This window comes from Ambystoma mexicanum, chromosome 2p (assembly GCF_040938575.1).
Source record: "Ambystoma mexicanum isolate Mex_15411 chromosome 2p, UKY_AmexF1_1, whole genome shotgun sequence".
Taxonomy (NCBI): Eukaryota; Metazoa; Chordata; class Amphibia; order Caudata; family Ambystomatidae; genus Ambystoma; species Ambystoma mexicanum.
Window position 1 is genome coordinate 106,733,440 of NC_090923.1, and position 26,145 is coordinate 106,759,584.

A 26,145-nucleotide genomic window follows, 5' to 3' on the forward strand; every position below is an offset into this window, starting at 1 on the left:
CGGTAATAGGTGAAGCGAGGGGTGAGGAAATGTCAGGGTGGAAAGGAGATGGTGGTGGAAACAATTGAGTGATCAGATATGGATGGTGTGACAGTATCATTAGGGGCTGAGGTGGAAATGAATAAGAGATCCAAAGAGTTACCCTGTGGGTGGGCAGGTTATGGATAGAGTGGAGAGCCCAATCACTTTGTTCAGATTTCTGAGAAGTGGTATGGGAGGGACGGTTCATGTTTTTTTTTTCCAACAGTATGTCAACATGAGCAGCAGAAGTGAATGTTTCCCTCACAAATAAGTAACCATGTACTTCACTACTGCAAGCTTCTCTTGCACAGAAGCAATCAACATCGGTCGTAGCAGTGAAATCTTCCCTCAAACAGAAAAAGGGACTTACAGGCTGCACAGTGGTGCAAGGTAACCTTCCTTCATCACAGAGCCGGAAAGCAGCAGTGCAACCTTTCATCATAAAAAATAGAGACTGCATATGGCTCAGCAATGCAAGCTTCCATCAGGTAGAAAGGTTGCAGTAGTGTTTCAGTACTGTCAGCTCCCTCACATACAATAGTCTAAGTATTGTCTGTAGCAATTCAAACTCCAAACACAAAGAACAGGCATACGAATAGTCTCAGTAGTACAGTCTTCACTTATGTAAAATAGCAGGTGTCCCAACCGTAAAATCCCTGCGTAAAAACAGGTTCAGTATGGGCACCCCACATAGATTTGTCACAGCATGGGCCTTTGTAGTACCGGCTCCCATCATAAAGAAGAGACACATTGGCAGTTCAAACTCTGCTCATATAGAACATGCATAGCATGGGCCGCCACAGTGCTGTTGTAATGCATAGCATGTGGCTTAGCAGTACATTCACTATTCATGTAGAATAAGCACTACATGGATTTCAAGCTCTCCCATTCTAACAGCCACAGTATGTTATGTGATTTATAACATGCATTTACACAAATTTTTCTAGGTGTGACGGGAGGGAAGACAGGAGCACACGCTCTTACTAGGCCTTGTCTCATGTAGTTCATGCAGGAACGACAAGTGCCAAGGGAAGGGCGAGAGGAAAACAGGGCAGCAATGGGTAATGCAAGGAGAACAAGGGACTGCAGGATTACAGTTACAGCCGTTAAGCGTGTGGTAGGCCCAGAGGTAGTGCATGGGTGACTTATCAAGAGTATGGTACCTAGGCTTTGAAGGGAGCCAAGCGACTGTTGGTATAGCAGGCAGGTCGGCGGGGGTGGGGGAGGATTTGAAAGAGAGAAAGCAGAGACAATTAAAGTGTTGAGCTGCTTCCAGAACTTCAGGTGGGCTGGCTCAAGTTTGAGGGGAATAGGGAGGCCATTCCAGGGTGAGACACCTGCAGAGGAGAGCGGTCTACCCCCACTCTCAGCCTGGAGCAGCATCTAAGCCTTAGAGAGTTGGAGGTAGCTGAGTTGGAAGGAGTTGGATGTAGTGCAGGCCCCAGCAAGCCTGTGTGTGCTTCTGCAGTGCTCTCCATGCATCCAGCAATCCGCAACCTCCCGCAGATCATGGTGTACTACTACTGCATCCATTAGTCACACGTGCGTGCTCTGTCACATAAAATGATCACACCGCATGGACCTCTGCACTGATCCTTCCAGATTGTCATATGTAGTCGCGTTATCCAGTCAAGGATGCACACTTGAAACGTGAACAAAAAAGCTTTCATAACACATGCAAAACACCATCTGGCTTTATTAATGCAAAATCTCCTAGTAATGGCCATATGTAAACCTGGGGAAATTAATTTCGGTCACCATTTTTATGTATGAAACTTTGCCAAAAAAGGCTCGAAACCTTTTAGAAAGGTGTTTGCTGTGAGCCAGGTTGCAAAGAACCGATGATTGAGTAAGTTGTCATGGGGCAAGAGGGCATCGCTGTCATCAAAGTCTCTGTTGGGAGAACATGAGAGCTGCAGACTCCGAGACTAAAGTTTAAGAAGGGAAGGAGGGGCATGGGTGAGTCAGCAGGAGACGGGACTGCATGCTTAGAGGCAAGTGAGGGGCCCTTTGCAACGCCCACCGTATGCTCGGTAACAATACTTCCGTTAGAAAAATGAACGTTAATGAAGTGCAGTTTCTATATTGATAAGCTGCTATCATGTCACGCGCAAGAATATTCTAGATGTAGATGGGGAAACGCGTAAGACCAGGAACTACATTTGCAAACGGGATTTGCAAATACCACGGAATGGCCCAATTACTTACCGGCAATCTTCTTTACCCGTTCGCTACTCTTCCTCGTCTCCGTCCAAACCAATGAGCCGGTCTTGGACGCGGGAGTAACAAGGGAAAATACGGACTTTTAAGCCTGAATAACAAGCTGTAAACTTTCTACGAGCGATCAGTTTCAGATGCAAGCATTTTTGCCGTATTCAAATATCGCACCAGTTCGATAAGCAGATCATTTGCTATGCATAATATATCGCGTCAAGCCACGGCCATGCGATCATCATTATACCATGCAATTAACTCTGCAACCATCGGCAGCCACTTTAAGCTGAGCACGGGGTGCCCTTACTCAATACAGACAGACTAGAGATATCACATGTTTTTATTTGGACTCGCACAACCCGCATACAGCGTCCAGGAATGTACAGTTCACAATCAAACGCACGAGTACAATCACTGATCACAGGCACGTTGACACAGGCCCCTTACAACAGACACTGGATGGCTGCCCAAGGCCCGTCGCCGTGGAAACGGGACAACACGCGCGTGACCCGGTAGCCTTGTGCGTGGTCCAACGGCCTCGAAGAATGGACGCCTCCTCTTGCAGAGAACCAATGGCAGGGTGCGCCCTCGTGCCGAGAGCCAATCGGGAAAGCGGACAGAGCACGGGGCGGGGCGAAGAGCGCTGTACAAAATATCGAGCTGCTCAGAACTCTGAATTTAATCCCAACCGTTTTAACGAAGTCCGACGTGAAACACCTCCCCCATCCCCCACTGGTAGTCAGAGAGGGTCTTGCTGCCAGCCCGGTGGCGGGCAACCGAGCATCACAAGAGACGAAAAGTTCAGGGTGCCACCTTAGACCTTCTTGGACTTGGGCAGCTTCAGCACACCGTGCTTCCCCGACTTCTTCTCCTTGTCGCCGGACTTCTTTTTGTGGCTCTTCTTCGGGGAGGAGGGGTCCGCGTGCTTCTTCTTGTGGCTCTTCTTGGGCTTGTCGGGCGAGGGGTGCTTCTTTTTGTGACTCTTCTTGCTGCTGCTGCCACTGTCGGCGGGCGCGGGCTTGGCGGCTGCGGAGGGCTCCGAGTGCCCGTCGAGCTTCCGGCGGTTGAGCTTGAAGGAGCCGTTGGCGCCCGTGCCCTTGACCTGCAGCAGGGTGTCGTTCTGCACCAGCGCCTTGATGGAGTAGCGCAGGTAGGTGCGGCCGTTCTTGTGGTCGAACCAGGGCGCCTTTTTCGCCTCGTTGTAGACCTTGGCCAGCGACGAGCCGTTGCGCTCGCCCAGCTTGCGGATGGTGTCGATCACCAGTTGGCTGTAGCGGCCAGGCTGGCTCTTCTTGCTCTTTTTCTTCTTCTTGGAAGGCGAGGCGGCCGGCGGCGCCTTGGCACTGATCTTTGGCTCGTCGTCTGAGGAGGACAGGTCGCTGTCTTCTGAGGACGCAGACCGGTCCTCTTTCTCCTCATGCATTACCTCATCGTCGGACATGTCAACAGATATCTTTCGGTTCTACTTTATCCTTTTACAACGAAGCAACTCGCGGTGTACCGTTGCTCCCTGCACCGCTATCTAGCCGTGAAATCTGACCGGGCGTGCTGCGTCCTTCTCTCTTTCTCCTCACAGTAAATGCCGCCGCGCGCCGGCGCCGCCCCTTTTATGCGAGGCCGGCGGACCGCGGAGGGAACAACAACAGCCGCATCAACCGCCGCGCCACAACTTGTGTTTCTTCAACCCCCTTCAAACCACTCTTTCACCGCAACAAAGCCCGCACAAGCCACCCCGGCGGGCGGGACACGTGCTGCGGGCGAAGTCCCACAGAACCAGACCTCGACGAGCGGCGCAGGTGCCCGGGAAGGCCCTCAAAAGCGCGATTTAAGCGGTGCACCCCAGGCTTCCGGGGCTCGAGAGGAGGGGGGCGGCCTGTTTGGAGGCGGTTTTTGGAACGGGGAGGGGGTGTTCACGGGAGGGGCCCCCCTCATCGTGTGGTGAAGAGCGCAGGGATGGGGGTCGGCGACTTTAGGGGTGCGCGGGGCGCGCGTCGGCTGTTTTTTTCCGAGTTTGATTTGTCACAACTAACACACCGGACCCTATCACGTGGCAACCGCTGGAGCTGAGGGGGGCAAGGCTGATCCGAGGCAGAGGAGGGCATTGTGGGGGCCGCAGCCTTCAAAGAGGCACGTCACACTCAACGCTGTGACCCCTTGAATATTATTCAGTGTGTTTTGGCAGTACACAATCATTTTTTAAGCGGATAGTTTGTTAGATGTACCATTCCTCCCCATCTATTCAAATATACATATTTTGGATCACCCACGTGGGACATTTCAACATATTTTTTTATTAAAGGGAACGTAACAAAATGTGTCCGGCAAAGTGCTGTAAATATTACATACTTTGTTCTATGTGTATGTATATCAACGGTAGTACACGATACTGGAAATGAGCCTACACCACTGAAAACCTTTAACATTTCCAGGGCGCAAGCCCATATTGGGATATGCATGTATGCATCCTTCAAATCCACTGCACAGATCCAGTCTCCCAGTTGAAAGGCAGACACGATATGTGCAGTAGTGATCATCTTCAATTTCTGAAGGAGTACATGCATGCAGATGGAAGCTTGGCAAGTCTAATTATGTGCAAAAGCTGGTCTTGTTTGTTCTCGGTATCCTAAATGGATGAAAGAAGATTCCCTCTACTCTCTAATTTTGAGGAAATTGCTCTAATTCATAAGGAGGAGTTTTTTTATTTCTTCCCTCAGAGAGGGGGGTGCCCACCTGCTGGAAAGGGGAAGAAAAGAGGAAAGTAGCAATGGTAGGCCTTTGCTCGCCAACACCAGTATCCAAGCATCCAAAGTGATGGGCCTCCAGGCATCGATGTGCAACAGAAGGCGCCCAACCCACCAAGTATGCCGTTGGACCATTCCTCACTGTCGGACAAGCCAAGGAGGAAGTTGCTGAGATAGGACATGAGAACAAAGCTTCCTGTGTTTTTTGTTTGATTATTTCGGGTGGGTGCTAGGAGAGCTGTCTGAAGCGACTTGAGGTCCTGGTAGCCTCGAAATCCTGCGAAGGAGCAGGAAATGGCACTCCCTTCTACTCTTGCTGTAGGTTTGGCTGATGGCGGTTTTCTAAGCACAGACAAGGACTTTGCCATAAGAAATGTGATTTATGTGTATGTATAGGTACATACACATATTTGTCCCCTTTTCCTAGGAATGAAGCTCAGTGGATTGTGTATAGAGCAGCGTTATTCAAACTGTGGGTCGCGGCCCTCTGGTGGGTCGCAGCCTCATGCCCAGGGGTCCGCGCATCCACAGCTTGAAAGTAAACATTGTCATCCATTACCAAAGGATCAGGCTGTTGCTTCATCAAAGAGCAACAGCCCGATCCACGGCCCCTGCCACACATGCTTAGTGCGACAGGGGCCGGGCTTTGTCAGGTCTCAGGCTCGCATTAGAAGCCTATTTAGGAAGACAAAAAAAAAACACACACACTTTTTTTGCCGTGATGACAAGTCATCGCGGCAAAAGAAGGTGTGCGCTTTTTCTTTTGTCTTCATGAATAGGCTCCTAATGGAGCCTGAGGCCCCACAAAGGCCCGACCCCTGTCACACTGAGGTCAGGGGCCTGGCTTTTGTGAGGCCCTGCAGGCTCCATTAGGAGCCTATTCATGAAACAAGGTAAAGCGCACACCTTGTTTTGCAGGGATGACCAGCCCCTCCCATATGAATGCAGAGCAGGAAACCACTAATGATGGCACATTAGTGACAAACTGCCCTACTTTCAGATGGGAGGGGTGGTAGGGAGAGTGAGCCAATCCATGACAGCCAGCTTCTCTAAACTTGCATTTGGCAAGGGCCTCAAGCTGTGCTGCTAGCTCAATCTGGCTGACTGACAGCCAATGAGGATGGAAGGCGCCACGTCTTCCAACAATAAATAGTACTCACCTGCAGCTTCAGTGATCCTGCTTCAGATTGCGTCCATCAACTCCGGAGTTACATGCTGTCACGAGGTTCCTGCTTTTCTATTCTTTTTACTTTCAAAAAGGTAAGTGGCATTTACATACATGACCAATAAATAAAGTGACCAGAAACACAAGGAAAATCGAGGCGTGGGGGCCTCTGTTCTAGTTGATAGAACAGAGGTCCCTACGGTCCTTATTTCTCCTGCAGCAGCAGTGTCCAGGGACAGCGCCAGGGCATTATATCCCTTTCGAATTGGAGGCGCCAGGGCATTTCAAACTTTTCACATGAGAGGGGCCTTCACTGAGTCTTGGGGGCAGGAGGAGCAACTGCCCCCATGTTTCCAGTCAGAATTCATTTAGCTCAGTGATATATTCAGTGCTCTGTTTTTTTTGTGTGCTGGTGCTTAAAATGTGCGCTTTGCATTACAAGCTGTATACCGCTGACTGGTTCCACTCTAAGCAGGGGAGAAAAGAGGTCTGTGGGGACTCCGTACAAGTGAATAGAAAAAAGACCCCATGGTCCTCATGTCTCTTGCAGCACCAGTGGCCAGGGAAGGCGCCAGGGCATTTCATCCGTTTCAAATTACAGTCGCCAGGGCATTTCAAACTTTTCACATGAGAGGGGCCTTCACTAAGTCTTCGGGGAGGGGGAGCAACTGCCCCCATGTTGCCAGTCAGAATTCATTTAGCTCAGTGATGTATTCAGTCCTGTTTTTTTGTGATGCTGCTTAATATGTGCGCTTTGCATTACAAGCTGTATGCCGCAGACTGGTTCCACTCTAAGCGGGTGAGAAATGAGGTCTCTGTACAAGTGAATAGTGAATTGTGAAGGGGTGGGTGAAGCGGCTATGGTTGTCTCAAGGCTTATTGGAGGCAAAGGTACAATTTCTTTCTTGGAGGACCACCACATAATGCCCCAATGGATTGTGGCCAGCACAAGCAGTTAGCAATGTCCCTTGCCTTTCTTTGGATTCTACAAACTAACCAGATCTTCAAGTCGGGACCCATAGTACATGTAGAACACCACAAAACATGTGGTGCACTATTGGAGGACCATGTTTTTTTCAGCCCCTCATTTTTGCTCAAAAGCCTTCTAGTGCATGTGTGATTTTGTCACAGCTACATGTTTTGCATTTTTGTTTTTGAATTATCGTTTTCAAATCCTACTGTACCTCATTCAGTACGTAAATGAGGTTATCAACAAAGCATATGAAATGGCATTAATATGGGAGTTTACCTTTTTTCATAGGTGAGGAACCCATTTTGAAATGGAGCACTTCTTTTTGCCCAAAAACGGTAGTGTGAAAAGGAAGGCAGACGCAGACATTGACACAGGAAAAAAACCTGCAAAAGCCAGAAAGTTTGATGGCACATATTTAGACCTTGGATTTACTTCCGTTGTGATCAGAGGTGAAACGAGGCCTCAGTGTGTGGTGTGTGGAGCAATTTTAGCCAATGAGAGCATGAAACCAGCCAAATTAAGACGCCACTTGGAAACAAAACATGGGGAGCTCATTGGCAAGAGCAGAGACTTCTTTGCTCGCAAGTTACAAGTCATCAGTCAGCAGAAAAGTACAGTGCAAAATATTGCTTCTACTCCAGCCAGTGCACTGAAGGCATCTTATGATGTTGCCTACCTCCTTGCCAAAAATAAAAAACCGTTCACCGATGCCGAGAAAGTCGTTCTACCAGCAGCCATCGCAATGTGCAGGAGAATGGGTGCAGAAGCAATTGAGGAAACAGAGTACAACCTGCTGCATGTCCTAGAACCAATCACAAGTCACCTAACAACATTAAGGTCCAGCTTTGATAAATACTTCCCTGAAGAAAATGCTGGCATTAATGACTGGGTGATGCAGCTTTTTCTGGCAGAGGAGGTGGTGCATCTTCCATTTGATGCCCTGGAGGAGCTGATTGAGGTTCAGTCGGACACTATTCTGCAATCTGAATTTAGGAACATTGCAGTGGGTGACTTTTGGCTGAAGGTAATCCTGGAGTATCCTACATTGGCAAGGTCTGCTATACAGTCTCTCTTACCCTTTGGGTCTTCCTACTTGTGCGAAATAGGCTTTTCAGCATTGGCTGTACTGAAAACTAAATACCGCACAAGGCTGGAAGTGGAGGACAACCTCAGAGTGGCGGTCTCAAAAATAAAGCCACACATTGACTCACTTTCTGCAGAGAGACAGGCCCACCCTTCCCATTAGTGCTTGCTCTGTAAAATCAAATTGCCTTCTGCTGAATATACTAATAGGAATGTATTTTGAGAAAATAAAAGCCCTACTGGAGAATTTTGTGTTTACTTGCACGGTTTCTATGTTTGGATTGGATGTGATTGTCCTAGTGTCTTGGAATGTCTCCCCAACAGCATATCCCTTCATAATTATGGCACCACGCATTCTGCAGCCCTCTCTATATAAAAAAAAAATAACACCAACACAGAGGGGCGGGGCAGGGGGGTCCCGAACAATTTATTTTCTGCTCAGGGGGGCCATGGCATAAAAAGTTTGAAGACCACTGGTATAGAGGAATTCGACCTGTTGCTGCAAGACATTTTTATCTTCTCGTTCCCTACAGTAGGTCTGAATTTGTTTAATTACCTTTCTGTGGTTCCTAGTCCAGGAGGAGATCCCACCTGGGGACTAAGTCTCTGATTCTTCACCATAATGAAAAGTGCTATTTTCTCACCGTTATACTTTTGCCCTCCTTCCATAGTTACTGTGCTCCTTTTAACGTCCTGCACCTAAAGGAAGCCCGTCTCTATATCAGTATTGTGCTACATTCCATGATATTCTAAGCACATTTTGTTAATGGCTTGCGGATGGGACCTCGCATCATTGGTCCAGAATTTTAGCAGAGTGACTTGGGCCCATCACAGACCTCCACCACAAGAACAGAAGACTCAGCCATGGGACAAAGTATACTGTCTTTATTATCCAACACAGACAGGAATCATACAGGACAATTCATTCTCCAGAATTCTCTCAGCTCCCTAGCCTGTGTCACATGTTTTAATGCATGTATGAGGGCACCAAAATCGGGTCCACCCCAAAAACCTACGGGGTGTCCTCCTAGGTCAGTTTGGACTAACTATGTATATAAGAACTATACATTTAGTGAGTATTGGTCCCCCCATATCAGGTGGCTCTGCCAGAGACTGCCCCTAAATGTTACAAACTACACTGTTGCAGGGTCGCAGGAAGACCATTGGCCCATGCAACATTTATACCACCCCAAAAATGGAGCTTCTAGTTTGGCTAGAGCGGGTCCTCCCAGGCCTGGGACCCTGTCTGGTCACAGACCTCAGTATATATTTTCATGGGTGCCACACGTTTGGGACTGGGATCTAACCCGCTACTCATGAATTCACAGGTATCTATACCTTAAATTGGGTCATTTATTGAATGCACTGCATTAAAGGCACGCGCAAGTCTACAAGCCACAACTGACCAGTGGCCAGTATCTTGATGATTGTCAATCATAATAGAGCGAGATTACACAACACTAGGATTTCAAGATTATGAATCTCGGAAAGGTTATTTTCAGGATTAAACTTGTCAAGTTATTTACTGAGGATAGGAGAACGGCATTTGGACTAACCAGGCATCACTGATTGCGGTTACATTCAAAGAATAAGGGGAGCAGTATTCAATTAATTTCGCCTTGAGGACGACCGTTGAGTCGAAACACGTGTCAGCTGACTCAATAAATCAGATTCTCAATAAATCAGATTCTTTGGATACAAGAACTTCTTGATTTGACAGAATCACTTGAATTACTAATGCTTGTGGGATAAAGTTCTGGGTCCTTGCTCAGTTCAACAGCACACATTTTGAATATCTTTTCAAGGGGATGGGAAGGAATATTGTTACCACTGTCTGATCACCTAAGCCTGCAGCTCCCGTTACCTGTATCTTCACTGGGGGGCGCTACCAGTTCTTCCCGGGCTCTCAGGTCGCCATTGGTTCTGCACACATTTAGAGCATATTTCTGTTTTCCTCATCTTCGGTCTATACAGTTCCACAGAGCCTTAGCTGCGGTGGTCGTGCCGAGCTTTATGGACAACATGGTCCACCTCGGAGAGGCCATGCCACAGTGGGATTCTTCTTGCTTCTGCAGTGAGTTGGTTTTCCTCCGGCTCACGTGGTTCCTCATAGCTTCTTCCTCCAAGACCTTCTGTCTCTCGATGCTTCAGGCAGCATGGGCTTGAATTTCCTGGGCCCTGCAGGATGGACGCCAACTTCCCTGGCTGCTCTTCCTGCTCCCAAACACACATAGTCCTTCCTCAGTCTTTATAGTGCTTGGACCACCCCAGCTTAGCGTCAATGTTTGCCGTCAATGCCTCTGAAGTTATCTTTCTGCATCCTGTTGGCCACCTCATCAAAGTACTCTGGTAATCCCTTCTACTGTTGTTCTGTATATTTCTTTGGTTCTTCTTCGTCTCGATCCTATCTGGTCTTACAGGAGATATAGTAGAGACTTCACAATAACGCACAGTAGTAGTTTCAGGCTGTGGGCGAGAAGGAGTCAAAGGGCCATGTTTTCTGGGCACACCTGTTTAGGGAGGTCTTTAACAGGACGGGAGTTCTTATCCCCATGAGGGGAGTCTCCCCATGAGGTCCTTCTGCTTTTTACCACCCATAGAGGGACTATTGGGTAGCAGCCTCACCTCCCTAGCCTCATATGGAAGGGCTCCCCTCTTAGGAAAAGTGATGAGATCCTGTGAATCGTCACATAGTAATGAATTCGGCTCCCCCCTTGACCTCTATAGAAAACCGAGATAGGAAGTCTACATTCTCCTTTTCTTAAGCCTTCCTATGTTCGACAAAACAACAAAAGGGCTGGAGGTCACTGGCGTAACAGGGGGCCCCCCCAACCCCTGCGTTGCGGGGGGCCCCGCGACCACATGTTCTGGAAGGGGGCCCCACTTGGAGTAAAAAAAAAATGTTTGCTAACTTTTTTGTTTTTACATTTTCTTTTTGAATTCACTCTGCATTTCTAAAGAAATGATTTCTGTAACAGAAATAATTTCTTTATGAAGGCAGAGTGAATACAAAAAGTCTGGTGGCTACCCCCAACCCATGACATGAAGACCCTAGGCTGGAGGCCTCCATGTCATGTGGTGGGGGAAGCCCTATGACTTCAAAAATAAACAGTTTATTTTTGAAGTCACTCTGCCTTCTTAAAGAAATTATTTCCGTTATGGATCAGTGGATCAGTCCTTAACGGAAATAATTTCTTTATGAAGTCAGAGTGACTTCAAAAAGAAACAATGGGCCTCATTACGAGCATGGCTGTAGCCGTGCCTGTACGCCAGGCACGGCTACCGCCATGCTCGCTACCGGCACCGCCTCACGTGATTGGGCAATAACCGTGCCATTTCGAGATGAATGGGCCGGTAATTGCCCATTCGCGGGTGGCGGTATTGCCGGGCTCCCGATCCCCATTCTGCAGAATGGGGGTGGGGAGCATGGTTGCACCGGCACCGTTGATAATGGTGCCGGCGCAATTATGAGTTATGCTCGCGGGTGCCGCACAGCCCGCCAGGTAAGACCTGGTGGGCTGTCAGGAACCCGCAAGCAGAACTCGTAATGCGGCGGGACGGTATGAACGGTGCCGGTGCTTTACCGGCACCGTTCATACCGTCACCGCCAGGGTCCTAATGAGGCCCAATGTATTTTTGAAGTATGATGGCTCCCCTCAACTCATAACGTGTGCGTGTGTGAGTGTATGGTGAAAGAGTGCACACAAATGTATGGGTGGCTGTGTATGCGTGTGTGCCTGTACGGTGAAAGGATGCACCCTTAAATGTATGGGTGGCTGCCTGGGTGTGCCTGTATGGTAAAAGTGTCCACACTTAAATGTATAGGTGGCTGCCTGTGTGAGTGTATGGTGAAAGGGTGCACACAAATGTATGGGTGGCTTGGTGTGAGTGTATGATGAAAGGATGCACACTTAAATGTATGGGTGGCTGCCTGGGTGTGCCTGTATGGTGAAAGGGTGCACACTTAAATGTATGGGTGTGTGTCCCTGTGTGGTGAAAGGTTGCACACTTAAAAGTACGGGTGGCTGCCTGGGTGTGCCTGTATGGTAAAAGGGTGCACACTTACATGTATGAGTAGCTGCCTGTGTGTGCCTGTATGGTGAAAGAGTGCACTCTTAAATATATGGATGGCTGGGTGTGCGTGTGTATATTTGGAGAATGGTGTGTGTGCTTGTGTTCAGGGGCACAAAAAAACCTACATCTCAGGGGGGCTAACTTTTCCAATGTTGGGAGAGGTGCTAACTTCACGTGTGGTGGGGAGGAGCAAACTTATTTGTGTGGCGCATCTAACTAATTTACGCATTTTAATGAGACTATTCTAGTGCAGCTTCAATGTTACAAGCAGTTAACTCTCTCCTTTAGGTCTGAAAGCACCCACTTATGGGCTGCTGTGAGAATGATTGGTCTCCTGTTTCCGCTCCACCGTTCCAATCACTCCCCTGCCATGCAAATACTAAACCCACATCACAATTTCAATTGCTTAAAATATTTGCCATTTGAATGCAGGTACTAACAGTGAAATGCTGTACAGTAGTAATTGCTGGGCCGGGGCCTTGTTAACGGCAAAACCCAGGTGCCGTTTAACATCTGTGTCTTTTTCTGTCTGGCAACTGCTCTGTAGGTCAGCCAGGTCAATTCAACATAGCCCACAATTTCAGTGGGGGGGAGTGCTGAAGCCCAGTCAGCTTAATGGTGTTGCACCACTACTTGTGTTTAATGCCTTGATTAATTATTGGTAATAATTTACACCTATCCCTATTCTTCCTCCTCCCAGTACTTGTGTATGAGGCAGTACTTGCGTATGAGGCAATATGCCTCATACGCAAGTACTGGGATAAGGTAGAGGTACATGAAGGTAATGCCTACCTGCAATCTTCATTACTCCTAGTCCCACTCTTCCTCCAGTACTTACCATTGAGACAGGGGCCTCATACGTAACCTCTGGGACAAGGAAGAGGGACGTGGAGGTAATTCTGGGCCAATGAGCTGATTTTGGAGGTTGGGGTAAGGGATGGGAGGGAGAAGGGATGTGTGGGGGGGTGGTGGGGTTCGGGTTGTGCAATAAATCATAATGGTCGTCTATGTCCATGCTAAGCAGGCATGATATGTGGTATTAGTGGCTAGAGAGGCATTTTGGTGCAGCCAGTCTAGCCATTCCTCAGTTTGGTATGACTTTTTTTAACTGGGCATTTCTGATAAGGCAGTCCTGCTAAGTGTAATTACCTGGCTAGACTGTCATTTGGGTTCTGCCAGTCTAGCCGTTTCTTACTGCGGCACTGTATATTTTTCTGGGCATCTGTGATAAAATGATGTGTTATGATATGATAAATCATATATAACGCACCTGTACACAAGTGTTTTTAGGCACGACAAGACAAGAGAAGGAAAACTGATGGAAGACAAGACAAATGATCTTACTAAGCCTTGTGTCATTCAGATCGTGCAAGTGCGAGAACAAGAAGTGCAAGGGGAAAGGGAGGGCGAAGTGCCACCAGGGCAGCGCGGCTCTGGGTAGTGCAAGGAGAACAAGGGACTGTAGGGTTACAGTTACAGCCCCTAACTGCATGGTAGGCCTGGAGGAAGTGCAAGGGTGACTGATTAAGAAAGAGCCTGGACTCAGTGAGACAGAGGGTAGCCAAGCAACCAGTTGGTACAGCGGACAGGTAGGTCAGCAGGGGAGGGAGAGAGAGAAAGCAGAGGAGAAGAGGAACGTTTTGAGCATCTTCAGGAACTTCAAGTGGTCCGGCTCAAGTTTCGGAGGGTCAGGGAGGTCATTTCAGAGGGAGGCACCTGCAGGGGAGAAGGATCTACCCCCCGCCCCCCACTCTCTGCCTGGAGAAGCATCTAACCCTTAGGGCTCGAGAAGTAAGGTATTTTGGAAGATAGTGTTGGATGTAGTGTGGGTTCCAGCCCCAGAAAGCCTTGTGGCCAATGAAAAGGGTCTTGAACTTGATCCTTGCAGCCACGAGAGCCAGTGGAGAGGTTTCATGGCTGGAGAGATACAGTCCCTCGGCTTGAGGCCAAGGATAAGTCTCGCAGTCCTGTTCTGGATTAGTTGCAGAGGGTGGAGAGTAGAGGAAGGGAGATTGAGAAAGTGGCTGTTGCAGTAATCCAGCCTAGAGAGAACCAGAGCTCTGGAGACAGTGAGCTTCTGGGAGAAAGTGAGAAATGGAAGAGTCCCTTTGAAGAGGTGCAGCTGGTAGTGGGACGTCTTGGCGATGTCCGAGATGTGAGGAGAGAAAGAGAGAGTGGAGTTGAAGGTGACACCAGGAAAGAGCGAGAGTGGAGAGTAGGCTGAGGGGAGCCTGAAGGAAAGCTGAGTGTCATCCGCATAACACTAAGTTAGAGGAGAACGTAGAGATCAGGTGGATCAAAGGGGCCAAGTAGAGGTTGAAAAACCGGGGTGCGAGGATAGAGCCCTGGAGAACGCCACATGTAGAGAGAGGTGGCGGAGTGAAAGAGTGTCAGGTTTCCTTTAATTATTCCATTATTCCCCTTTATTTCTGTGTGGGTTAGAAGTTTTCTACTGCAGTTGGTTTGGCCTTGACTTTTCTATACAGATTCCTGGCTCTGGCCCAAGGCAAGATGGAGTTTTACAATAGAAGCTTTGATTGGCTATTGAGAACTGCAGGATAACAATAAACGTTCTAAACTGTCACTCTCTGCCTTTCATTGTCGTAACCCCAGCTGAGAGGACGTGTTTGTAGCTGCTCCTGCTGAAGTCTTGGGCCTAGAGGATTTGAACTTTCAAATCTTGGCAGTCGAGCGGCTACTTATTCGGGGGTGTTCAGGAGAAGTATTCAGGTTCACAGGAGAGTTTTCGGAAGTTCTTTTGGAAAAGAAACATTCTTAAGCTAAGTGACTTTATTTGGATATGTAAATCTGTTGCTCAGATTCATTAGTGACTTTTAGAGAAACTAAATGTAAATTCAATAGTAGAACTGTGACGTTACACTGTTAATAGTTCCACGTTTAATTCTTAAAAGCGCGTGTGTGTTCATTGCGCATGTAGTCATAGCGTGTGTGCGCGAGCGCGTGAAAAGACAGCTTCGTGATTTCTACAGCGCGAGTGTTCATAGCGCGTGAGTTCATAGTGCGTGTATTCATAGCGAGTGTACGCGAGTGCAAGAAAAGACTACTATGTGATTTCTGCAGCACGTGAGTTCATAGCGCGTGAGTTCATAGCGCGTGTACGCGAGCGTGAGAAAAGACTTCTACGTGATTTCTACAGCACGTGTGTTCATAGCGCGGGTGTTTATTGCGCGTTTGCGCGAGCGCTAGAAAAGACTGCTATGTGATTTCTTCAGCGCGTGTTTTCATAGCGGGTGTGTTCCACAGCGCGTGTTTTTCTCCGGCGCATATTTTCTTCAGCGCGTGTTCTGCGCTTGTAAATCTTTGTGCGTGTGGACAAGTTTGCAAGTTCTTAAAGAGACTATGTACTTTATTAATAAAGAAGAACTGGATTCCTTTTAAGCCCATCATAACTGGAACATTATACAGTTTTAAAGGCATGAGTCAAGGTTCTTAAGGCTACATTACTCGAAAGAAGTTGCTGTTATTTTCAAGATTTTCAAAGCAAAAAAGAAGGTAGAAAGATTTTATCAGCAATTACTCCTATCTTCTCTAAGATCCTTAAAGAGAAGAACCAGGTATGATTCTTTACATTTTAGTTAAGGATATAGAGTTTTCAAAATCAAAAGGTAGTTAAGTAATTTGAGGATTTAGTGTGTTCTTATGTATTCACTGCAGGTTCCGCATCAGCTAGTCTAGACGTCGCCAGCCTGGTGTTTCTTATGTTATCCACTTCCCCCTTTCCCTTTGGGGTGTAGTTAACATTAGCCGAGTTCAAATTGGTTCTGAGGATTACATTTCAGGGGGATTGTCGGGGTTTCAGCAGCTTCCGCGGACGCAGGATATCTCTCAGCCTGACAGAATGAAAGGCCATTAACCTTAGTGCGCCTGAGCTGACATGAACCCCGACGAGACCTCAATGCAGGCTCTAGGATCTTTGATTCGGGAGTTACGGGAAGAGTTAAAAATATCTCGTAGTGAGAATGCTTCACTTAGTCAAAAGGTGGAGGATTTAAATGGAAAAGTGGCACAAATTCAGCAGATGGGAGCAAGGAGAGAGGATGAGATGGCTGGGGGTTAAGGTTCTCCACCTGTGTTAGTAAGGGAGGAAGGTGACCGGTTATCACATTTATTACGGCCATCACATGCTAGTGAAGGAGTTAGAAGTTTAGTTATGCCGGTTCCCTTGGCGCCTCCTGAACGTTATCAAGGAGACTCTAAGAGATTTAGGGTGTTTTTAACTCAATGTGAGTTACATTTTATGATTAGGCCTGAGATTTTACCTACAAATGCTTCCAAGGTAACTTTCATGTTGTCTTATCTCTCAGGGGAGGCCTCTGCTTGGGTGGGGTTGTTGGTGACTCAAAGGAGTGAAGTTTTGAGAAATTATTCTAGTTTCCTGGAAACTTTCAGAAAAATGTTTGACAGAAGGCAGATATCTTTGGAGGTGGATGGGGAGCTTTTAGAATTGAAACAAGGTAATAAAGAATTAGTTACTTACATTACACAATTTAAGTCCCTGGTTTTAGAAAGCAGGTGGCCCGAGGATAAACAGCCTTCGTTGTTTTATCGAGGCCTTAGAGTTGAGTTAAAGGATGCTTTATCTGGAATTGTAGATCGGCCCTCTACCTGTGATGCTCTGATAGATTTAGTTATTCAATTAGACTTTCGCTTGAGTGAAAGGAGAGCGGAGAGGCGTCATAATCAGAGTGATTTTAAGTCTTTAGTCAAAGTGGATAAACCTAAAGTGGATATGAAAATGAAAGGGAATGAACCACCTTCCAGAGCCCGGGGTCCTTTAACTAAAGAAGAAAGGGCTAGGAGAAGAGAAAATCATCTGTGTTTATATTGTGGAAGAAGTGGACATTTCTTAGGAAATTGTCCTTTCACACCAAAAAGAAATTCTACTTCAACGGGCAAGGTGCAGCAGATCGCCAACACCATACAGACTGCTGTTCCTCATATCACAATGGATGTATCCTTGTTTTTGGAAATGGAGTTTAAGGGAAAAGGTCCAGTTATGGTAGATCCAGGAGCCACTGGGAACCTTATGGATTGGGGGTTTGCCAAATCTTTGGGAATCTTTATTATTCAGAAGGAGGTTGTTGAGCAAGTTATAGCAGTTGATGGGACTTCTCTTTCTTCAGGTCCAATTACTCACAGAACTAGTTTTTTGATTCTGGAGTTAACCGGGGATCACAGTGAGAGGATATCTTTTGAGTTGATTGATGCCCCTTTGTTAAAGATAATTTTGGGAATGCCTTGGCTTACTCTGCATAATCCTTTGATTGATTGGAGTGCTAGGACAATTGATATGCAATCTGATTTCTGCCAAGAGAATTGTTTCTCGGGAAGGCCTTTTGAGGGAGAAGTTAAACAGATAAATTCAGTGTCTAGTTTCTTGGCTGAGTTTGGGGTTGGAGGTCATGATGTTGGAGCAGTTGTTGGACAACTTCCACAATGTTATCAAGATATTTGGGATGTTTTTGATGAGAAAGTGGCGGGAGAATTACCACCTCATAAATACTTCGATTGTAAAATTGAGTTAGAGCCCGGAGCAATTTTACCTAGTAGCAGAGTATATGCCCTTACAGAGAAAGAAAATGACTATTTAAAAGAATATTTAACTGAGAATTTGGCAAAAGGTTTTTATTCGTCATTCTCAGTCTCCTGCAGCCTCACCTTTATTTTTTGAACCTAAACCAGATGGAACCCTCCGAACGTGCATTTTATTGAGCAGTTAATAGGGTCACAGTTAAGAACCGGTATCCTCTTCCTCTCATCTCAGAAATGCTTAATCAAATTCAGGGAGCCACCATTTTTTCTAAATTAGATTTGAGAGGAGCTTACCATCTAGTGCGTGTGCAAGAAGGAGATGAATGGAAAACAGCGTTTAAGACCAGGTTTGGACTATATGAATAATAGGTGATGCCATTCGGACTATGCAACGCTCCAGCGGCTTTCCAATATTTTATTGATGAAGTTTTTAGAGAATTCTTGGATATTTCTGTAGTTGTCTATATAGATGATATTTTGATTTTTTCTTCAGATTTGGGTCAACATCAGAGACATGTTCGTCTGGTTTTGCAAAAATTACGCGAAAATCATTTGTTTGCCAAGTTGGAAAAATGCCAATTTCATGCAGATTCCGTGGAATTCTTGGGTTTTATAGTTTCACCAAAAGGTTTGGAAATGAATCCTAAGAAGATACAAGCAGTTCAGGAGTGGCCTGCCCCAACAAAGGTTAAAGATATAGAGTTTCTTAGGCGTTGCAAATTTCTATAGAAGATTTATAGAAGGATTTTCACGGCTAGTTGCTCCTATAACCAGACTGCTCAAAAAGGGAGTAAAATTTGAATGGGACCTTGAAGCAGAAAAAGCCTTTCAAGAATTAAAGAGAAAATTTACAACCAGCCCAATTTTGATACATCCAGATATTTCTAAACCTTTCTTTGTGGAAGCGGACGCTTCCAATCTAGCAATGGGGGCGGTACTTTCACAGAGACATGAAACAACTGGTCAGTTACACCCAGTAGCTTTTTTTTCTAGAAAGTTCTCTGCGGCAGAAGTGAATTATACGATTTCAGATTGTGAATTGCTAGCTATCAAGTCCGCTTTTGAAGAATGGAGACATTTTCTTAAAGGGGCTAGGCACACGGTAACTGTACTTACGGATCATAGAAATTTATTGTTTTTGAAGTCTGCTGAAACTTTGTCTCCACGACAACTTCGTTGGTCCTTATTTTTTGCAGACTATGATTTTGTAGTGACCTTTAAACCCGGAAGTTTAAAAAAAAAAGCAGACGCACTATCCCGCCAATTTCCTGGAAGTGAGGCGAAAGAGGTTCAAGAACCAGAACCGATTTTTGCTCCTGAACGCTTTCTGTTAGCTGGAGTTTTCAAAGGTATGGATGTGTTGAATGAAGTTCGCCAATCTATGTCCTTACAGAAGATGGAAGAGTGGGTGAAATTGGATCCAGCTAGGAGCTTAAAGGAGGGTCTCCCCTTTTTTGATAACAAGCTTTATTTGCCCACAGTTGAGTTAAGAGAAAAGATCTTGAAGAATTGCCATGAATCGATCTTGTCTGGACATCCAGGTTTCAGGAAGACACTGGAATTAGTTCGTAGGAATTTTTGGTGGGAGAAGGTTCGTCAAGATACTTTGAACTTCGTTAAGACGTGTGCAATCTGTGCGCAGGCAAAAAGTCAAGTTGGGAAGCCGTGTGGTTTATTGGAGCCGTTACCTGTTTCTTTTCGACCTTGGCACACGATTTCTATGGATTTCATCAGTGAGCTTCCCCTGGATAAAGGCTGTACAACTATTTTAGTTGTGGTGGATCTTCTTACTAAAGAAGCGCATTTCTTGCCGATGGAGGGAGAGGTTGCTGCGGAAAAACTGGCTCATAATTTCTTGCAAGGAGTGGTTAGGTTGCAGGGGATCTCAATTTATCTCAAAGTTTTGGAGGGCCTTCTGTAAAAAACTTGGGTGGAGGTTAGTTTAACTTCAGGGTATCATCCAGAGGCTAATGGACAAGTTGAGAGAGTCAACCAGGAGTTAGAGAAATTTCTAAGATGTTATCTACAAGCTAGTGAGGAATGGTTTGATCTGGTGTGGTTAGCTGAGTTTTCCTACAACAATTGTGATAAGGATGCTACTTCAATGTCACCTTTCTATTTGGGACGTGGTTTTCATCTTCGTTTTTTGAGTTTTGAGGTTTTGGAAGATTCAGGGAATCCTGGAGTGGAGGAAAGTTTGTTGCTGATGAAGAATAATTTGGATAAAGCAAAAAAGGTACTGCGAGAAGGCAAATTGATATATAAAAGGTGTGCGGATATGAAAAGGAAAGCTGGTCTTAAGTATGAGGTAGGGAACTTAGTGTGGCTTTCTACCCGACATTTAAGAATTAAGGGGAAGAATACATTTAGTCCTCGATTTGTAGGTCCATTTGAGGTTGAAAAAATCATAAATCCAGTGGCAGTACGACTGAAGTTACCCAAGCAATTAAAGTACACCCCACTTTCCATGTTAGTCTTTTGAAAGCAGTTAGTCCAGGCACCAGGTTTAGAACTCATCCCCCTCCTGTGATTATGGAGGATTCATCGGAGGAGTTTGTAGTTAATAACATTTTGGATTCCAGGAAAGTGAGGGGAAGGTTGCAATATTTGATTGACTGGGAGGGATATGGACCTGAGGAACGTACCTGGGAGGATTCCTCTGATGTACATGCTCCTAGGTTAGTTGCTAAGTTTCATGCTAAAAATCCACATAAGATGGTCCCAGGGACTTGGCATTAGAAGAGGGGGTACTGTCAGGTTTCCTTTAATTATTCCATTATTCCCCTTTATTTCTGTGTGGGTTAGAAGTTTTCTACTGCAGTTGGTTTGGCCTTGACTTTTCTATTCAGATTCCTGGCTCTGGCCCAAGGCAAGATGGAGTTTTACAATAGAAGCTTTGATTGGCTAGAGAGAACTGCAGGACAACAATAAACGTTCTAAACTGTCACTCTCTGCCTTTCATCGTCGTAACCCCAGCTGAGAGGACGTGTTTGTAGCTGCTCCTGCTGAAGTCTTGGGCCTAGTGGATTTTGAACTTTCAAATCTTGGCAGTCGAGCGGCTACTTATTCGGGGTTGTTCAGGAGAAGTATTCAGGTTCACACGAGAGTTTTCGGAAGTTCTTTTGGAAAAGAAACATTCTTAAGCTAAGTGACTTTATTTGGATATGTAAATCTGTTGCTCAGATTCATTAGTGACTTTTAGAGAAAGTAGATGTAAATTCAATAGTAGAACTGTGATGTTACACTGTTAATAGTTCCACGTTTAATTCTTAAAAGCGTGTGTGTGTTCATTGCACGTGTATTCATAGCGTGTGTACGCGAGCGCATGAAAAGACAGCTACGTGATTTCTACAGCGCGAGTGGTCATAGCGCGTGAGTTCATAGTGCGTGTATTCATAGCGCGTGTACGCGAGCGCAAGAAAAGACTACTATGTGATTTCAGCAGCGCGTGAGTTCATAGCACGTGAGTTCATAGCGCGTGTACGCGAGCGTGAGAAAAGACTTCTACGTGATTTCTACATCGCGTGTGTTCATAGCGCGGGTGTTTAAAGCGCGTGTACGCGAGCGTGAGAAAAGACTTCTACGTGAATTCTACAGCACGTGTGTTCATAGCGTGGGTGTTTATAGCGCGTGTACGCGAGCGTGAGAAAAGACTTCTACGTGATTTCTACATCGCCTGTGTTCATAGCACGTGTACGCGAGCGTGAGAAAAGACTTCTACGTAATTTCCACAGTGCGTGTGTTCATAGCGCGGGTGTTTATTGCGCGTTTACGCGAGCGCAAGAAAAGACTGCTACGTGATTTCTTCAGCACGTGTTTTCATAGCGCGTGTGTTCCTCAGCGCGTGTTTTTCTCCGGCGTGTATTTTCTTCAGTGCGTGTTCTGCGCGTGTACATCTTTGCGCGTGTGGACAAGTTTGCAAGTTCTTAAAGAGACTATGTACTTTATTAAGAAAGAAGAACTGGATTCCTTTTAAGCCCATCATAACTGGAACATTATACAGTTTTAAAGGCATGAGTCAAGGTTCTTAAGGCTACATTACTCGAAAGGAGTTGCTGTTATTTTCAAGATTTTCAAAGCAAAAAAGAAGGTAGAAAGATTTTATCAGCAATTACTCCTATCTTCTCTAAGATCCTTAAAGAGAAGAACCAGGTATGATTCTTTACACTTTAGTTAAGGATGTAGAGTTTTCAAAATCGAAAGGTAGTTAAGTAATTTCAGGATTTTGTGTGTTCTTATGTATTCACTGCAGGTTCCGCACCAGCTAGTCTAGCCGTCGCCAGCCTGGTGTTTCTTATGTTATCCACTTCCCCCTTTCCCTTTGGGGTGTAGTTAACAGAGGCGAGTATAAACTGGTTCTGAGGATTACATTTCAGGGGGATTGTCGGGGGTTCAGCAGCTTCCGCGGACACAGGATATCTCTCAGCCCGACAAAGGGACAAAATTGGACCTGGGAGGGGCGGTCCAAGAGGAAGGAGGTCAGCCACTCCAGGGCCTGGTCCATGATGCCCAGGTTCTCACAGAGTCAATCAATCAGGATGGCATGGTTGACCGTGTCGAAAGCAGAGGAAAGTTCCAGGATGATGAGGACTGAAGGAATGCTGGCATCAAGGTTAGAAATCAGATCTTCACAGGTGTTCAGGAGAGCAGTTCCGTGCCTCTGGCAGCTCTTAAGCCAGACTAATGGTCATGGAGACAACCAACAGATTCATTGTGGAGAGTGAGCTAGCAGTTGGCCAGCTTTTCCAAGAATTTGGGCGAGGGGAAAGTTCCAGTGGCAAAAGAATGATTACAGAAATCAGCCAAGGCTGGATTGTGTCAATGTGGTCCTTGATGGTTCTGGAGGAATAGGCGAGCACCTGTTTTGACGATACTTCCATAGATGGGACTTGTCTAGAAAACTCCTCAGGTGTTAGAGAGAAAGAGCAGAAAGGAGGAGAAGAGGGAGAGATGGCCAAAGGGGGCAGGGAGAGGAAGAGGAGATAGTGGACAGGATGTCCTGAGTTTTAGTGGAGAAGCGAGAGGCCAAAACCGTACAGAGGCCCTGTTGAGGGAATAGGAGAGGTAGAAATCACAATAGGATTGGTCAGTTCCTTGCAGATTTGAAAGAGTTTGGCTGTGTTGTTAGAGGCCGCAGAGACGCAGGCTTGAATGTGTGCTCTCTTCTTGATGAGTCTTATTGCTTCCACTGGCATTTTGGTGCAACCAGTCTAGGTATGTCTTAATGTGGCCTGGCACGCTTTACTGTAATGTTATTATGTGTCTACACTGGTCCACATTGTGCAGCCAGTTGGTCATGTTTTCATTGTGGAATGGCATTTATAATAGCAAAGCATTAATGTTAATGTGCACTGTTGGTGACTTACATGTTTTGAATTGCTGTTACCCTACACAACAATAGCAAACACTGTGGCTTTTTAGTCCATTTTTCTCAGAAAGTGTGCTGTGTATATTGCATTAAAACACATATTCATATCTTTCTCCTCGTGCAGTGTGTGGCATATCCCTTCAGCAACACGTTTGTGCGTATTGCGCAAGCGTGGTAATCTAGGGCAGCCCAGAGTGTGGCGCGACTCGTGATTTGTTGCCGAGTTGGTGGAGGGGAACCCCCTCAGCATGGCTTGCAGGGGGGCCTCAGAGCTTGTGTTAAGCCACTTCTGGAGGTCTAAGAGCCAACACATTATGGTTGGATTAGTATCCTTCCTCAAACTAAGCCATGTTAAGGAAGAATGGTCGGTAACCAATTTAAATTTACTACCAGTAAGATAATATCTTAAATATACTACAGGCCATTTGATAGCAAGGGCTTCCAGCTTGATAGTGGCATAGTTTATTTTCCTGAGGAAAGATCTTCCTGCTCACATATAGAATGGAATGTTCTAACCCATCATATTCTTGGAAAAGAAGAGCCACCTTGGACGCATCCGTCTGTAAAATAAATTCCTGGTGTTGACAATACGCGAGGGTGGAGTCAACAATATAAAGAAAAAAGCAAGAGCCGACAAGAGACCTGTCATTGGTGGAAGCCAACAGCCCGCAAGTAAGTCCTGCCCAGGAGATTCAAACCGGGAGGACCAGGGATGCAAAGAAGCTGTTCCTGCAGGCGGAGGCCACAAAGAAGGGGACGCTGCTACAATGTCCTAGAGCCGGCTGCGAGACGACACGCCAGAAGGAAGAAGCAATCATGGTGGCGTGACATCAGAAATGTGGACCATGTGTAATGCCATGACTGTGACAAATGTAGATCATACTAGGGGGAAGAACATGAAAAGCCATATGCAAAACCAGCCACGTAGTACAACAAGGTGGCTCACTGGAGACATGAAGAGTGCCAAAGAGACTTTCCAAGATGGTGTTGATGTTACGTGAGGGCAGAGTCATCAATATAAAGAAGAAAGCAAGAACGGACTAGAGATCTCTCATCGCGGAAGGTAACAGCACGCACGTCCTGCCCAGGAAATTCAAACCGGGAGGAAAGAACCCGTGGCCCAGAGAAAAACCAGAGCTGTGTCCCAGCAGAGAAGAAAGAAACTGGAATGGTGGCGAGGGGTCCGGGAAGCCAAATCAAGAAGCCAAATACCACTGCTCAAGCCGAGAGTATTGGGAATCATCTCCCTTGTCGCAGTGGTCAGCCAAATACCATTGCTCAAGCACAGTGTATCGAAAATCATCTCCCTCTTTGCAGTGGTTAGCCAAACACTGCTGCCCCTGTAGAGTGTATCAGGAGCCATCTCCCTTGTCGCAGTGATCAGCCAAACACCATTGCCCATGCAAATAGCATAGGGAGTCATCTCCCTCATTGCAGTGGTCAACCCAATACCACTGAGCAGGCAGACTGTGTCGGGCGTCATCTCACTCATTGCAGTGGTCTACCCAAAACGGCTTCCCAAGTAGAGTGAAACGGAAGCCATTTCCATTACCAGAGTCGTAAATGGAAGCCAAATAAGGCCACACATTTCTTTTACTTCCCTGAAGGATGAAAGAGACAAATTTTAAGTTTTCTGTAGGAATGCTTAAAGAACCAAAGTGGAAAAACCTTGATAGAAGGACCAGGACAAAGGAGCCATTCCCCTGGTCCTTTGTGATTGAACATTGAAGGAATGACTTCTACTATAAGGCGGAAGCAAGACGCCAGAAGAAGGATTCATTCTCCTGGTGAAGGAAACGCAAACTTTACTTCAGTTAAAGACTTATGTTTATAGTGTTAGGTTTAGATTAGTTAGTTTCGGACAGAGGATGGTGAACATTTAATTTTGACGGACATTCTGACAACTCGCCAAAGTTTTCCTTGGTTGAGGCAGTGCAAGCTCCTTAAAAGTAGGGAAAGATAGGTTTCTTTATTGAATTAATAAAGGTTTATAGCCCACACCATGACCATTTCTTGTCAGTTCCCTTCTTCGACACCCTTGCAGATTGTACTAGGCCATTCCCCACAAAGAACCCAAGATACTTTACAGCTGACTGAGCTAGATGGTACGTATTTGGGTTGGTTGTGTGTCCGGCTTGTCTCAAGGCCCTTACTGACTCATACAGATGGAAAAGGTGTTCCTCCCAGGTTTTGCTCTGCATCAATATATCGTCTAAGTATGCGCTGCAGAAGTGTGAAAAGGGGCACAATATCTTGTCTATTAGCCTTTGAAATGTTGCCAGGGCCCCATGAAGTCCGGAATGGAAGAATTTAAATTAGAATAATCACTAGGAGTTGAGAATGCAGCCTTTTCTTTGTGGAAGGCGTTCAATGGAACCTGCCAATAACCCTTCGTCCAAACAATCGTGAAGATATAGACAGATGGTCCCAGTTTGTCAATTAGATAGTCAAGCCTGTAACTAGAGCCTAGATACTCATGTGCTTGGTGCGCTGCTATAAATGCTCAAAAGAAATCCTAGGTATAGGATCATTGTCAAACTGGGAGATGGACTTCAGCTTTCTAAAGTCTATACAGGGCTGCCTATTGGCAGCTACATTATTTAATTTATACTTAGCCGACTGTATGACCAACTCCCAGATCATATTAGCCGATGATATTAAACTAGGCATCTTGAGGCTGGGATGGCTGGGTTATGCAGATGACCTGCTCCTTTTAGATTATTCTCCTAAAAGCCTGCAAAATAAATTGACGGCCTTGGAAAATTTTGCTAAACTGAATGGGCTCAGTATTAATATAAGTAAGACCAAAATTATACCATTCATAAATAAGGTTAAAGGTTCTGGATTTAATAATTTCAGATGGACGATTACAGGCCAAACCATAGAGGTAGTAAAATCTTACAAGTATTTGGGTGTAATGAATGATGAGAAACTTAGTTGGAAGCAGCACTGG

The 26,145-nt window shown here is 46.0% G+C and overlaps 1 protein-coding gene across 1 annotated transcript; it reads right to left on the minus strand.

The window, feature by feature from the left end:
* Positions 1–2,557: 2,557 nt before the first annotated feature.
* H1-10 (H1.10 linker histone) lies at positions 2,558–3,828 on the minus strand. The gene has a single exon (XM_069643348.1). It carries the CDS (start codon positions 3,674–3,676, stop codon positions 3,050–3,052), a length of 627 nt encoding a protein of 208 aa, XP_069499449.1. The 5' UTR covers positions 3,677–3,828; the 3' UTR covers positions 2,558–3,049.
* Positions 3,829–26,145: the final 22,317 nt, after the last annotated feature.

Bases quoted from the DNA above. Each gene is read 5' to 3' on its own strand.
- H1-10 (XM_069643348.1), bottom strand. From the start codon at position 3,676: ATGTCCGACGATGAGGTAATGCATGAGGAGAAAGAGGACCGGTCTGCG.